The sequence below is a fragment of the Rhinolophus ferrumequinum genome, assembly GCF_004115265.2.
Source record: "Rhinolophus ferrumequinum isolate MPI-CBG mRhiFer1 chromosome 15 unlocalized genomic scaffold, mRhiFer1_v1.p scaffold_54_arrow_ctg1_1, whole genome shotgun sequence".
In the NCBI taxonomy this organism is placed as follows: Eukaryota; Metazoa; Chordata; class Mammalia; order Chiroptera; family Rhinolophidae; genus Rhinolophus; species Rhinolophus ferrumequinum.
The window spans coordinates 12735117-12750226 of record NW_022680357.1 but is presented as its reverse complement, the minus strand read 5'-3'; the positions used below and the strand labels follow the sequence as shown (position 1 = coordinate 12750226).

Below are 15110 nucleotides of genomic sequence, written 5' to 3'. Positions count from 1 at the left end.
GAATATGAGAATATACTACATTTTGAGCTGCCAACATTGTACTAGAGGCTTAAAAATCTAAGAATTATTTTAAGGTAAGAGACACAAAGATCATTCAGTAAACGTTCTCTAACAAAAAAAAGTATCCCCATTTCCACTCTTGATTTTTTTTTTTAACTACTTTGGGAGAGCTGAGTATTCTGATATGGCAAACTTTTCTTTTATATAATACATGATGTTTGATCAAGTAGTTCAGTGGTATGCTTCTTCACTGATATGTCAGGATCAAGGATTCTGTCAAAGAGGGTCTCCTAGTTTGTAGCTATGAACCTCCAATCTCCAGAGTGCTGACAAACTCGAATAGTTGTTAAGGTTTTAAACTCAGCCTATAAGAACCAAAGGTAAGTTATGAAGAAGGCTTTTTGCTTTTCTTGTTAAACTGTTATTAAACAGAGAGGTTATACGTCAAAAACTCAAGTTGGTGAAACAGACACCCAACTATTAACATTTTTTTAATGAAAAAACAACATAAGTAACCAGCATAGAACATGAAGAATTTGGGCTTGAAAAAAACAAAAACAACTATAATACTGTTTTAACTGACAGTCTGATGCTATTATAAAAATGTTAATACATACCTGCCAACCCTCGAAAACCATGAATAGGAAGATACAGCATATTCCAAATGAGATACACTATTTTTGAGGATAACTCAAACTGAGTCAATTTCTCTTTCCTTTTCAGTATGCGGGCAAGTCTGACTAGTTGAGCGAGTTGGCATGTATGTGTAACAATACATCCGTGAGGAACGTATTAAACAGCAACATTCCTCTGAGATGGAAGTTACCTTCTATTCTTTCTGTTTCTGTTGCCCCATGAATAGCACATGGCAAAAGTGATGATGCGATATAAGAACATGTGATGTAATGAGGGAGGGCAGCAGAGAGAGACACACGGGCCGAAAGCTGCCACACGGAGAGTACAATAAGCAGACCGTGACACAGAGCTGAGACTTACCCGTGCTCACGGACTGAGTCAGCAGAAGAGGCTGGAGTCCTGACTCCCCAAAGACTACACTTCCTGTTAATAACAGGGAGGGCAGCAGGTGAGGGTCGCAGACAGTATGGATTAATTGAAAGGAGTTAGAAAAACAAAGGGCCTGATATTTACCAGTTAATCTGAGTGATTACTGACTACAAGCCCATCAGAAAATTCTAATACATCTGTTATTCCAACATATTTGTCTTGTTGCTTGTCACAATAGTACTTTATTACTGATGTCTTAAAATAAAATAACAAAGGAAGAAACCTAATCGTGGATCATTTTTTATCTTCCAGTACAGTTCCTACATTTATCAGGCGCTTGTAGAGAGCAGGTATCCAGTATCTACCCTTTCTCTTCCTTTTTAGCTGGAAGAGGTGAGTGCGGTGGGATTCGGTGGCAACATAAGGAAAAAGAGCCCTGACTTAATTTTAATGAAGTTTCTTGGCCCAGCACAGGGTTTGATTGAACTATTCAGCTATAAACTAACTATCCAGTTCCAAGTAGCCACGAATGGTCTAACTGGTGAGAGGGTTATAGCTGAATGAAATGTATTAACTACTCATTCATATTTTATACATTACCTCCTAAAATTGCTTTCTGAGCAACAGGAAAGACTGTTCACTAATAATAAATTAGTTTAATAAATAATAATAATTTCAGGTTATTCACTGGTCCAGTGCCTAATATAAATCATAGGGTGAACTCTAGTTTTATGAAAATTAATCTCAAATAATCTATATAAGAAATAATGTACTTCTATGACATTAGTAATTCTAGAAAAGCTTTGTAAAAATTTTAGGCAAATATTTTTATAAGTTTAAGATAATGCTTGATTAATCATGCTTGATTAAACTGCTAATTATTATTACGTTCTAATCTTTTCATATAAATACATTACTTGCTGACACTCCAAGAGGACACAATTTGAAGACTGAATACATAACGCAAAATGAAGCTGCAGGGGCGCTTTGGAAACTACCCCTCAACGACAACCAAAACTCGCCCATGTCGGTGTTCTGACAATGAGACTGTAACTGAATGACTGCCCACTGCCTGGGGGGCCAGCAAGCTAATCTCCTCGGTGACAACAAAACATCTAAGTGAGAAACTCCGAGTTGAAAAAAGAAGGTGGGCAGGAACCCAGGTGCTTGTTTACATTGTGAAACAAAACATGCTATTTAATAGGAGGCTTTACAAAGCTCATTGTGAAGACAGCACCGCACCTTTAAGCTGCTTACACGGCTTCTTTTTCATTCTGAAGGTTCAAGAGATTGTCACAAACAAAAACAAGATGAGAGCTGCTGCCCCAACTAATCAAGAATTTCACCTGCAATTGTCAGGAGGTTCACAGTTGGCTTTTAAACTTCATAACTGTGTTTAGTAGAAGTCCTCAAGGCTAATTTTCAAAAAATATTAGAAACTGACTAAGGAAAATTATAGTCAAGGAGTACGTATCTCTCTCCTCACTTTAACTACTCTTAAGTAACTCCTGAAAGCAGGCAAAGAAATTATCTAAATTATCAGAATGTTTATTAACGTCTCTGAGAATTATTTTAAACACTCAAGATCCTAAATATGTTAACAGTAAAGCCAGTAACAAGATAATTTTACAGAAATTTACTCATTTCTACTACCTTCAGCTGAAGAAAGGGAAGCAAGAAACCCATAGTTCCATGTCTTGGTTATTTAGCATCTAATTCTTTCTTTCCCATTTACAACACTGAGAATTTTATGCCTGGTGGTCTGTTCCAGAGAAAAGAAGATATACTCTTTCTCCCTCATCAGCCTCCATCAGGACGTCCTCTGTCTCCCTCACCAGCCTCCATCAGGACGTCCTCTCCCCTCACCAGCCTCCATCAGGCCACACCAGCTGTGCACATTCTAAGGAACAAGCTGTACTCCAAACGCCCATCACTTCTGTGCATTTCCAAACACCTGGACTGACAGTAAGTCTAACAGGCTAATGAGGGATGGGGAAATGTTTTCGAAGTAAAACGCAAAGACAAGACCAGCGGTGAACACATGTTATTAACTACTTTCCAGGGTACAAGGCAAGTGGTTTTCTTGGTCTGGGTTCCGTGGCTAGGCCAAGTGCATCTGACTGTTATCAAATGTACTGAATCCAATACAAAGAGATGCCTTGTGTGCAAGAAATTTTGAATAAATTGTTTTCCCTCTAGCAGGTGATCATTCCAGAAGAGAACAGGAGATGGTCTAAAATTGTTCAGTGTGATAAACATAATGGATGGAAACTCTTAGGGGAAAAAAATTCAGGATTAAATTATAAGTTCAAAAACCTAAAACTGCAGTAACTAGTATACCAAGTTTAAAAATAAGGATGATGTGTAAGTCTCTCCTCTTCACTGAGGCCTAAAACGCGCTGACCATTTCATAGTAAATACAGCTGCGAAGAGCCCGTTCATATGGGAAGAGCCGGTTCATATGGCAGATGCTTACTTTCCCCCGACTCGACACTAGTGATAGCTGGCCCGCGGTGTGTCTGTGGCCACGTGAACATGACTGAGCCCCGTCTTGAGACGTACCAAGAAGGACTGAAATGCCAAGCCGTCTGATAAAAGGGGAGTCTGCGTGTCTTACGAGCTTACATTCACCAGCCGGCATACATCAGTCCTGCACATGACGTCACGAGTGCAGAGCTGCTTCTTCATGGTCTCATCTGGGGGAGGGGAGCACCCGCGAAAGAGCCTCTGCTGTCAGGTGTGTTGTCTCCGTCTACTTTCCTTTCCCTGCTTTTATAAAACTACACTCAAGTCGTAGCACCTGAGCTTTTCCCATTTTAACAATACAAGACCTAACTGTCCCCATGACTGATTTCCCTTTTATTCCCAGGGGTAACCATCCGAAGGAATGTTAATATTGAAACATGAAAAGGGATGTATTGTGTATATAAAATGTCAAGACAAAGCTCAATTTCCCTGTGTATGCACTGTTTCACATTTTTATGTGTTTCTGTATATCCACTATCTTTTATGAAGGGCTCACTTGTTGGGAAGAATTAATTATTAAATGGCTGCCTGACTTTTGAGGTGCCACTAACTACAGAATTATTTTGGCCACATTCATGGGTAAAGGAAAACCCTAGCTTATCTTCACTGAACATCTTTCATGTTTACTCCAGTAGTGGGAATATTCTGCCACTCCACTACCACTGCCAAGATAAACATTAATCGAAAGTAAGGGGAGATCCTGGAATCGTTACTTAAATGTCAACTTTATGTCCCTTGCAAAGTTTATTTATAAACTAAAAGTGATACAATCCTCCTACACACTAATTCCAAATTGAAATACCTTCATTTTCTCCCAACAGAAAATAATTCTAACACGTGCAATTCAAATGTGTAGGAATAACAATAAAACACAATCACCAAGAAAACATTTAAATTTGATTATCTCAAAATATCTAAAATGTACTTTGTATTAATTCTGAGGCAAACATCTACATTCGGTATATGATATGATTTAAACATGGCACTAAGAAGGCCTAAAAAAATGAAGAATAAACTTGAAAAAATCATTAAGGTAAGAAAGTTATGGTTCTTCCATCTATCCTGTTTAATGTGGTTCTACCATACTCATATAACTGTATCAAAAACCTAGACTTCTGATAGCTGTACCAGGATTCCATTTATGCCTTGGAATGTATATGCAAATTGTGCTAATACATCATAAGCCTGAAATTAGAGTGTACGCCTAAATAGAAGGTTTTTAACTTGAAGTCGTGTTAGAAAAAAGGAGATTGTCTCATATTCGAGTCCTTACACAGTATCTCATATTATGAGCTGTTCTTTCAATTACTTAATATTAAACAAAAAAGTATTTGAGAAAACTGCATTAGCTTAAAAATCAACTTCATATGAAGCTGGTTTTAGAATGCTTACAGAAATAATAGAATCAGAAAAAAAAAGTGGGAGAAAAAATCAACACATTATTTTAAAATTGAAAAGCGTTGGATGCTGTTACAAAGAAGACTTTTCAAAACTGCCTTTTAAAAAGTCATCAAATACTATTCTCTCAGAAAGGACACAAGTGACAGTTACTAATTCTAGGGAAGTAATTGGCTAGCTAAGGGACAGCGCTGGGAGGGTGGCTGACTTTTTACTGTGTACCCATTTGTGCCATTTACATTGTAAGCCATGTGAATGTATTACTACTCAAAAAAGAAGATAGAATTCTAAAACAGAAACTACAGCCCCATAAAATGTTATAACCAATCACTGATCAAACATGAGTGGTTATGTTATAGAGATTATAAATATACAACTATAACACACACACACACACACACCCATACAGAGAAAAGAAAAGAAAAAGAAACCCAGCCGCTCTATTCTGTGAATGGCACGTCTGGTTAAGACATAAAATCTTCATTGTCAGATCGTGCATGTATTCAAAAACTGCCATAATCAAACAAAAGAGACAGAAATGAAGATGCACCCTGGATTTCAGTGCTAGATGGATGATGCAAAGGGGTTCCACTGATGATAAAACGCCACTAAGATTCAAGGATAGAGTTTGAGCAAGATGGTTTTATGAAATATGAGTGTGGATAAAACAGTCCTTCTATATTACTGCACTGCTTCATAAAATGTGACTTAAATTGTGTACATGTAACTAAATTAATAAATTAAAACTTTCCTCATTTCATCTACCTCCCTTAAATTGTATGAGGGGAGACGACCCTAGATTGAGCTCACCTTATATTCAAGCATACATAATCAAGAGAACATTCTAGTGAGGGAGCATGGTAAGCTGGATCAAATAAATCACCACTAAGTATAAACTCTCCCCACACACTTCTCTCCTCTGTTACGTGTGACCATTTGCTTGAGCAATTGAATATTACCGCAGTGTTATACCTATTCAATTCATTTTTGATGGGTAATTATTTAACCCTATAGTGGTCCAAGTGTGAATCTGATCACATTTGTCATGTTTCAGTAAATGCGGTTATACTGTCTCAGCCCTAACATAAAGCTAGGCTCCTAACTGATGGAAGGTTCTAGAGCCATCACCAGTCAACCACAGCCTCCTGAAGGCTCTGACAGCACCTTAGCCAAAGTGTTCCATACCAACCAAACTGCACAAGGCTTGTGCCTAATAACAAGTATCAGATACAAGTGTCAAGTATCACATTGGAAAGGAGAATAAGTTATACCCTAAAGACATGTACCAAAGAACTGAGAATAGCAGCATGTATCTTTCACCCGTTTTCCTGAATAAGATAAGGCCCATAATGAAAAGAATTGGGAAATACTCATGTTTTAAATATTAAAAATAACTGCATACCATCTCTAATTCATTTATGTTAAAAACTGGCAGTATTGTGTTTCCTGAAAACTGTGGGACGCCTCCGTGATCAATGAAAATTTCCTGAATAGATACAAATTAGTAGAAAATACTCATTTTGTATACAAGGATGAGACAGCCAAAGACTAAGAATATGGTCATATCCAACACCCATTCACACAAAAACCACTCAAATAAAAACTTAGTGCTTTCTGAGTGATCATTTGAGATAGCGTCAATTTTGCCAATTCTGAAATTAAGGTGCAATGCATGGAGATGGGGAAAATAGGGGAGGGGGAAATCTATTCAAACCCACAGTCTATTGAAACCACCTCAACGCCATTCTAGCATGAAATCTTCTGCTTATGCTATTAGGTTGGTGCAAAAGTAATTGCGGTTTAAAAGGTTAAAAATAACTGCAAAAACCACAATTACTTTTGCACCAACCTAATAAAATGGTTGAATCTAAAGCTGATTTCCAAAGAAAAGGTTGCTACCAAAGATACTGGGGAAATAAGGAAAGAATTGGATGAAGAGTGAAATTCTGCCTGTCACTCAAAACCAGCCAGGGCCCCTATGAGGTTGGCTCCTCCGTGGCGGACGGCCGGACGTAACCGGCATGAAAATTACCACCAAAGAGGAATATACTGGGCTCACAAAGAGGCACGTCTGCAAAACCAAGTCCCCACCGCTCGTGTCGAAGGACTCACCATTCTTCCGCTCGTGCAGAGGGGGTAGGTACTGACTGGACTGCAGGGAGAGTTCCTGGAATTCGTGGGCAACGGCTTCGCTCTGAGGACTCGGGGCGAGATGGGCTAAAGGGCCCAGTTCATCCTCGGTGTCCAGTGCCCCTGTGGGATCCATTGTGTTCCAGCCGCCGGTAACGGGGGACGAGACACCTCTTAAACGTGGTCTGTTGAAGAGACTGTCAAAATAAAGAATGTGTGAATCGATGGTGCATTTATTTTTTTCCAACGTGCACAAAAACATTAAAATGGGAACCGTTGGTTCTAGTTCAGTGTCACTGCTGTGTGGCGACTGCCAATGCGTTTATCCTCTCTGACATCACAGGAACACACAGGAATAATGTACTTCCACCTAAAAAAGCACTTACTGCTTGAATACAAGTTGAAAGTATTTTGTATAGTTTTTTGTACTATGGACTAAAGAAAGTTATTGGTGTCACTACTTAAAAGATTTTAATGCACCCTAAAATGAGGCAAGTCAACTAATGCTGATGAAATAAAAAAGCACCTTCTCTGGAAAATCTATCTTAACTCCTACAAATCAAAGAACTTTACATTAAGTCAACAGTCACAGCCCTGAGCAATGGTTTCAGATCAATAACTCCTCCTCCATCAGCCTGGGCCTCAGAGTGAGAACAGGGAACAGAGCTCTCAGCTAACCTGCAATGAACATAGAATTCGTGACAAAGAAAAAACACTTTATTTTAAGCCCCTGGGTTGTTTATCATCACAGCATAAACTCGCCTGTTCTGACTGATACAGAAATCGGTAACCCAAGTGCCAAACACACAACAAAAACCCTACATACATGACACTGGTATAGAGGCTGAGCGGTGGGCAGCAAGAAAACTGTTACTGAAAGCAAGCAGGATGGTGGACCGTATTATGCAGTGGCAAAACATCTGACAAAACCTGGCCTGCTGAGTGGCATTTCATACTACAGCTTGCTTCTCCATTCACCTACTGGTGGACTTCTGAGTTGTTCCCAGGTTTTGAGGATCACACATAAAGATGCTACGAACATTCTCGTACGCATATTTATATGGACGTATGCTTTCACTTCTCGGGTAAAACCTAGGAGTGAAATGGCTCGATTTTATGGCAGCTGCATGTTTAAATTGTAAAGAAACTGAGTTTTCCAAAATGGCTGTGCACTTTTGTATTTTTACCAGCAATGAATGAGAGTTCTTCATGTTCCACATTCTCACCAGCACTTAATTATGGTCAATCTTTTTTATTTTAGTAATTTTAATGGCTACGTAGTGGTATTTCATTGTGGTTTAATTTGCATTTCCCTAAAGATTTTGAGCATCTTTTAATGTTTATTTGCTATCTGTATATCTTTGGTTAAGTAACTCATCAAATCTCTTTGTTCATTTTTAAAATTAGGTGGTTTATTTTCTTATCATTGTTTTGAGAGTTCTTTATGTATTCTGGACAAAAGTCCTCTATCAGATAAGCAATTGGCAAATATTTTCTCCCAGTCTACGACTTATCTTTATATGCTCTTAATAGTGTTTTGTAAAGAACAGATGTTTTTAATTTGATGAAGTCCAATTTATCAATTTTTTCTTTTATAGATTGTTTTTAATGTCATTGCTAAGAAATCTTTGATTAACCCAAGGTCACAAAGTTTATCTCCTATGTTTTCTTTTAGACAGTTTCTAGTTTTGGTTTTACATTTAAATATATGATCCACTTTGAGTTCATTTGTATATGCTGTGAGATCTGAATCAAAGTTTTTTGTTTTTGGCACAAGGACATCTAATTGTCTCAGCACCAATTGTTGAAAAGGTCATCTTTTATTCACGAAATTGCCTTTGCACCTTTGTTGCAAGCCAAGTGACCATGTATACATGGATCAATTTCTTGACTCTACGTTTCGTTCCCAGAAAGGAGAGAGCCACAAAGGAGCCCCTAAACTCTGTGTCTAAACTCTGTCCAAGTCTCTGGTTGACCCCTAAGGATGTACACGGAGGGCAGACTCCCACAGCCTTTGTTACGGCAATGGGAACAGGACTGAGATTTCAGCTGCTGCTCACCACGGGAAAGAGAGTGTGCGCAAAAGTGAGCTCAGCAAAGTTAACTGCCTCTAAAAATAAAACAATACTCTTAAGAGGGAACCTTGCAGAATCCAGAGCCTCTATAACTGTCCATCCAGAATTCCATACTCAACAGAAAAATCCTTTAATAGCGAAGGCAAAATTGTCACCAGCAGACACACACTACAAGAAATGCTAAAAGAATTTCTTCAGGCTGAAGGGCAATGTTACCAGACAGAAACTTGGATCTTAGGAATGAAAAGCATCAGAAATGGTAAGTATGTAGATAAATACCAAAGACTAATTTTTCCTCTTGATATTTTTAATGTTATGATTCAAAGTAAAAATTATAACACCGTGTTATGAGGTTTATAATGTATGTAGGTGTAGTGTATATGAAAGTTATAGCATAAAGGATGGGTGAGGGGTGACCGTATTACAACGTTCTTACTTTTCTATACATTTCATTATAAGGAAGTTGTACAATTTTAACTTGAACTAGACTGAGAAGTTAAGGCTGTATATTGTAATTCCTAGAGAAACCCTTAAAAAATACAAATATTTTTAGCCAAAAAGCCAATAGGGAAATTAAAAAGGAATTCTAAAAATCCTCAACCTAAAAAGAAAGAATAAACAAAACAAAAAAAAGGAAAAACAATACACATAGTAAAATAGACCTAAGTCCAACCTTATCAATAATTTTATTAAATGTAAATGGACTAAACACTATTATTAAAAGACAGAGATTGACAGAATGAATTTTAAAAAGTCTAAAAACATATGCCAATAAGTGACATACTTTAAATATGGAGATATAAATAGGATGGAAGTAAATGGATAGAAAAAGACAGTCCATGCAAGCAAAAATCCCAGGAAGGCTGGCATGACTTACATTAACCTCAAAAAGATGTTAGATAGGTGAATATGAATGTAAAATGACTATTTTGCTATGAAACATTAACATATAACTCCTAGAGTTTTTTCAAAACTATGTATTTTCATTTCAAATTATTTATTCATATAAAATAAAATATGTTCACAGCAAATTAGCTCTGAGATACAGGTACAGGTACCATATGTCCAATAAAAGCAAGAGGTACAAACTCTGACATTAATGCTAACAATTTGGAAGATCCTTTGGGAACAAAATTTTAAAACATTTTCATGCAATATTATCTGTTCTTCACATAGAAGAATTTTTTCAACCTATTATTCCTTGACATGCTCACCTTAAACGCCCATACATCCCTCCAAATTAAGAAAATAAGCTTAGAAAATCTTTACAAAATGTAACAAAAGTAAAATAAGTATTAATCTATTCTGAAATTCTACTACCAAATTTGCAAGCTGTCACCTACTATCTATTTAACTGCTTGATAGTTTTCTTTCGACACTGAAATACAACGTCAAACAAAGAAACACTCTGTCCAGTAGTCTCTAATTGAGCTGTTCAAGACATGGCATTAGAACAGATTTTTTTCATTGGGTCATAATTTAGTTGTGAAAGTAAAGCAATCACTTAGCTTTAATTAAAATGTGATAAAACATTGTCTTGAACTGACAGAATGAATGAATATGAATTTAACGTCTTACCTATCCCAAAACTTTATTCCAAAATGAAACTAATCAAACATTTATCCAGCACTTGGTCAAAGCACAGCACAACACTACATAGTAAAACCAACCTGGGATATGGCTTCTGCTCTCAAAAAACAAAACCCTTCATTATCAGATACTATGCCAGAGACAGATAATATAGTGCAGGAAAAAAACAAGAGGCATCATTTCATTTGTTCATCTTTTGATTCACTCATATCTTTTTTTCTGAATGGAGTCAAGATAACACCAATAATGACCTTATGTTTAAAAACATGCTGGGCTATTAATAGGCTAAGGTAGTCCCAAAATCAATGCTAACATATGTTTTGAATTGAGTGAGGTCCAAAGGCAAATCTCTTTCCACTATGCCTTATTGCTCACAATGACTAATTCACATGAAATATGAGTAAATAAATTGGTTTATAACCACTGCTATATAAATGAAACGCTAATAAAGGAATTCAAAGAACATCAATATCAAACTTCAGAAGTTGAATATAAAATAAGCCAAATGCAGACAGGTAGAATATCCAAATGTACTTAACAAAAAAAATGTTTTTGCAACAGCAAAACTGTTGTCTCTGCCCTTTAAAGCTCCCGTGAATTACAAACATTAAGAAAATAACCAACAAACAGTAAAAATAAATTTCTAAATTCAAGTAAGATAAAACTTGAATTAATAAATTCAAACACAAAATTTTCCACACGCACAAAGTAACTGCCTACATTAGAAGTGTATTTACAATTAAGCCCTATGATCAAACAAGTTGAAAATTTCCTATCAAATACACTTTTGAGAAACAGAGTTTTGTGTCATTGGGTTAGGTACATAACTGATGTCAGCCTTGGATTATTTTATGTTATCTGTTTTTCCTCCAAAGCTCCTGGTGACAATTTATTTTCTAATATAAGAACAAACTTTGTCAACTGTATATATGAAAATATTTTCTTAATAATATTGTTATTTCTGTATTGTCTTCTAAATGAAACTTCTTAAGGGCATCAAGAATTCAGGATCAAATCTGTTTACATTTTTGTATAAATAACATTCGTCTCCCAGTTTTCTAATTGAGGAAAAAAAGAATTGCAGAAAGAAACACTTTATCCAATCTGTCCATATTCAGTTTTAACAATTAGGATGGAACCAGAAAATCAGAGTTCTAAAATTACATGTTTCTACACAAATATTATTTTATTACATACTACTTTTCCTTAACTTTTATCATACAAAGTGTTTTTGTTCCCCTATTTTTTTAAATTTAATTCTTGGTTTGATTACTTGAATGCTCTTAAATTTAAAAAGACTGTAAATTCATAGAACAGACAATTTTAGCTTAAAAGTATCTCTTATTAAAGTTTAGTGGGGTGACAATGGTTGATAAAGTTACATAGGTTTCAAGTGTACGACATCTTTACTACATCATCTATAAATCCCATTGTGTGTTCACTATCCAGAGTTAGTTCTCCCTCCATCACCATATATTTGATCCCCTTTACCCTCACCTACCACCCTCTTCCCCCCTTACCCTCTGGTAACCACTAAACTATTATCTGTGTCTATGAGTTTTTGTTTCTTCATTTGTTTGTCTTGTTCCTTTGTTGCTTTCAGTTTTATATCCCACATATCAGTGAAATCATATGGTTCTCGACTTTTTGTCTGACTTATTTCGCTTAGCATAATAATCTGAAATGTATCTTAAAACCAAGGTCTAGTATAAGTGCTTCTCAGCCTTCCTCACCATATAATAATCATTTGAGGAACTTTAAAAACAAAACAAAACAAAAAAAACCAACCTGACAAGTGAGGGTAAAGGGAGAGGGTCTCCAGAGATGTTGATACAATTGGTCTTAGATGGAGTGATTCTAACGTGTAGCCAGTGTTGAGAATCATTAATCTTGTGGAACCCCCTTATTTTATAGAGAATAAATCATCTGCCCAATGAGTGGGAAGAGAGAACAGAAGCTGATTATTACTGCATGTGTTAAAAATAATAGACTGTAGGGGCCGGCCCGGTGGCTCAGGCGGTTAGAGCTCTATGCTCCTAACTCCGAAGGCTGCTGGTTCGATTCCCACATGGGCCAGTGGGCTCTCAACCACAAGGTTGCCAGTTCAACTCCTCGAGTCCCGCAAGGGATGGTGGGTCCGCCCCCTGCAACTAATATTGAATACGGCACCTTGAGCTGAGCTGCTCCCGGATGGTTCAGTTGAGCTGAGCTGCCACTGAGCTCCCGGATGGCTCTGTTGGTTGGAGCGCATCCTCTCAACCACAAGGTTGCCAGTTCAACTCCTGCAAGGGATGGTGGGCTGCGCCCCCTGCAACTAGCAACGGCAACTGGACTGGGAGCTGAGCTGCGCCCTCCACAACTAAGACTGAAAGGACAACAACTTGAAGCTGAACGGTACCCTCCACAACTAAGATTGAAAGGACAACAACTTGACTTGGAAAACAGGCCTGGAAGTACACACTGTTCCCCAATAAAGTCCTGTTCCCTTCCCCAATAAAATCTTTTAAAAAAATAATAATAATAGACTGTAAATTGGTACAAAGTAGTGCTGTGGGAAGTTTAATAATTGTCTAATTGTATTGGGGTAAGTCAGGAAAGTCTTCAAGGATGAACAGGAGTCTGCAGGCACAGAAGTTTTTCTCATCAGTACAGCGGCATGAACAGTTACCACCTACAGCTAAGGACATGCATTGGCAGAAGACAAGGCTGGCGTGGTGCGTTAAAGCACAACTGTGAAGGAACGTGCACTCACAAACTGATATGATCACTCTGGTATTTTAGAAAGGTAATTCTGGCCGAGGCAGAGTACTGTTAAAATCTCATGCTGAAATGTTGAGGGACTAAATTAAGATGGTGCAAATGGAGAAAAGGGAATGAATTCAAATAATACTTAAGAGGCAAAATTTCAAGGCTTGATGATGGACTGGCTCCTTTGAAAGGTAAAGGGGAATAACGAACTGAGATTTGTGCAGTTGGAAAGGCTGGGCTGAGTCGCGGGGAAGATGAATAAGCCCTCAGGAGGGAGCTCTGAAGAAAAAGATGTGGCTGAAGAGACAGATTTAATTTCTGGAAAGTCACTTAGCTGCCCAATTTTTAAAAAATGAGAATGACAAATGAAAAGAAGGAAAGACTATTTACTACATTTCTACTCAGCTTGGCACTAAGTCTGTCTTATGTTTTCCTTAATTTTGCCCTAATGGCCTCTCTATGGGCAAGTATTACTCCCATTTTACAGATGAGAAAACTAAAGCTTGGAAAAATTAAAATGTGAGAGACTAGCATCAAAGCCAGGATTACCAACTTTAGAGCTCATATTCTTTTCACAATAACACAACATTTATGTGACAATATGCAAATAAGTTGGAGCAAATAATTGGGAGAGACAGAAAACACTGGGGGAGGAGGGAATCTTGAGGAAGAGGAAGATGATGCTGTGAAATGATCCATTTGCACAATTCTTTCACACTCACATTGAAAGCCCAGCGCATTAGGCACTGTGATGGGTACTGGGGATCCAACGACAACACAATCCTACTCCCACGTCTTCTGGAAGTAAAGACCTTGTCAACCAGGCAATTACCACACCACATAGTGCTGCACAGGAGCTAGTGGACACACTTGCTTCGTGGCAGATGAAGGAAACACTCTCCTCTTATTGTTCCATTTTAGCAAAGTGAGAGTGTAACTAGTATTAAACTCCAGACCAGAAGAAAATGAAATCTAGTCATAGATGTACTGAATATAAAAGGACCTATCTGTGACATCAGGTTACAAGTAGTTTCAAATAAACAACTCCTAAGAAGGGATTTTATTTGTAGCAGCTGGATTTTTATGTATACCAACTAAATATCCAGCAAAAATATATTATTAATATACCAAATACCGACAATACACTGTATAGAAAAAAATTATATAACTGTTCTATGCTTGGAGTGGCTGTTATAGTTCTAAAAATGCCAATGTGATGACTTACTTTTTAACTGTTTAATGCAATTTGTTTCAAATGAATATAACATAAAGCAAATTTCTACTTAACACCCTCCAAAATGATGTATTCTTCTTTTTTTTTTTTTTTTTAAGATTTTTATTGGGGAAAGGGAACAGGACCTTATTGGGAAACAGTGTGTGCCTCTGGGTACCTTTCCAAGTCAAGCTGTCATCCCCTCAATCTCAGTTGTGTAGGGCGCAGCTCAGTTCCAGTTGCCGTTGCTAGTTGCAGGGAGCACAGCCCACCATCCCTTGTGGGAGTCGAACCGGCAACCTTGTGGTTGAGAGGACGTGCTCCAACCAACTGAGCCATCCGGGAGCTCAGCGGCAGCTCAGCTCAAGGTGCCATGTTCAATCTTAGTTGCAGGCGACGGAGCCCACCATCCCTTGCGGGACTCG

The 15110-nt window shown here is 37.6% G+C and overlaps 1 protein-coding gene across 4 annotated transcripts in view; it reads right to left on the bottom strand.

Moving 5' to 3' along the window:
• The window catches only part of MRTFB (myocardin related transcription factor B), a 168302-nt gene that overhangs the window by 97325 nt on the left and 55867 nt on the right, over positions 1-15110 (bottom strand). For 3 of the 4 annotated variants that reach the window (XM_033102063.1, XM_033102062.1, XM_033102064.1), the window contains exons 3-4: positions 7042-7256; positions 997-1059 (exon numbers count right to left, since the gene is read on the bottom strand). In XM_033102063.1, coding sequence (XP_032957954.1) covers positions 997-1059; positions 7042-7195 — 217 coding nt within the window. In that variant the 5' untranslated portion in view covers positions 7196-7256. The remainder of the gene's footprint in view (positions 1-996; positions 1060-7041; positions 7257-15110) is intronic. The other variant, XM_033102065.1, reaches the window with a different exon arrangement.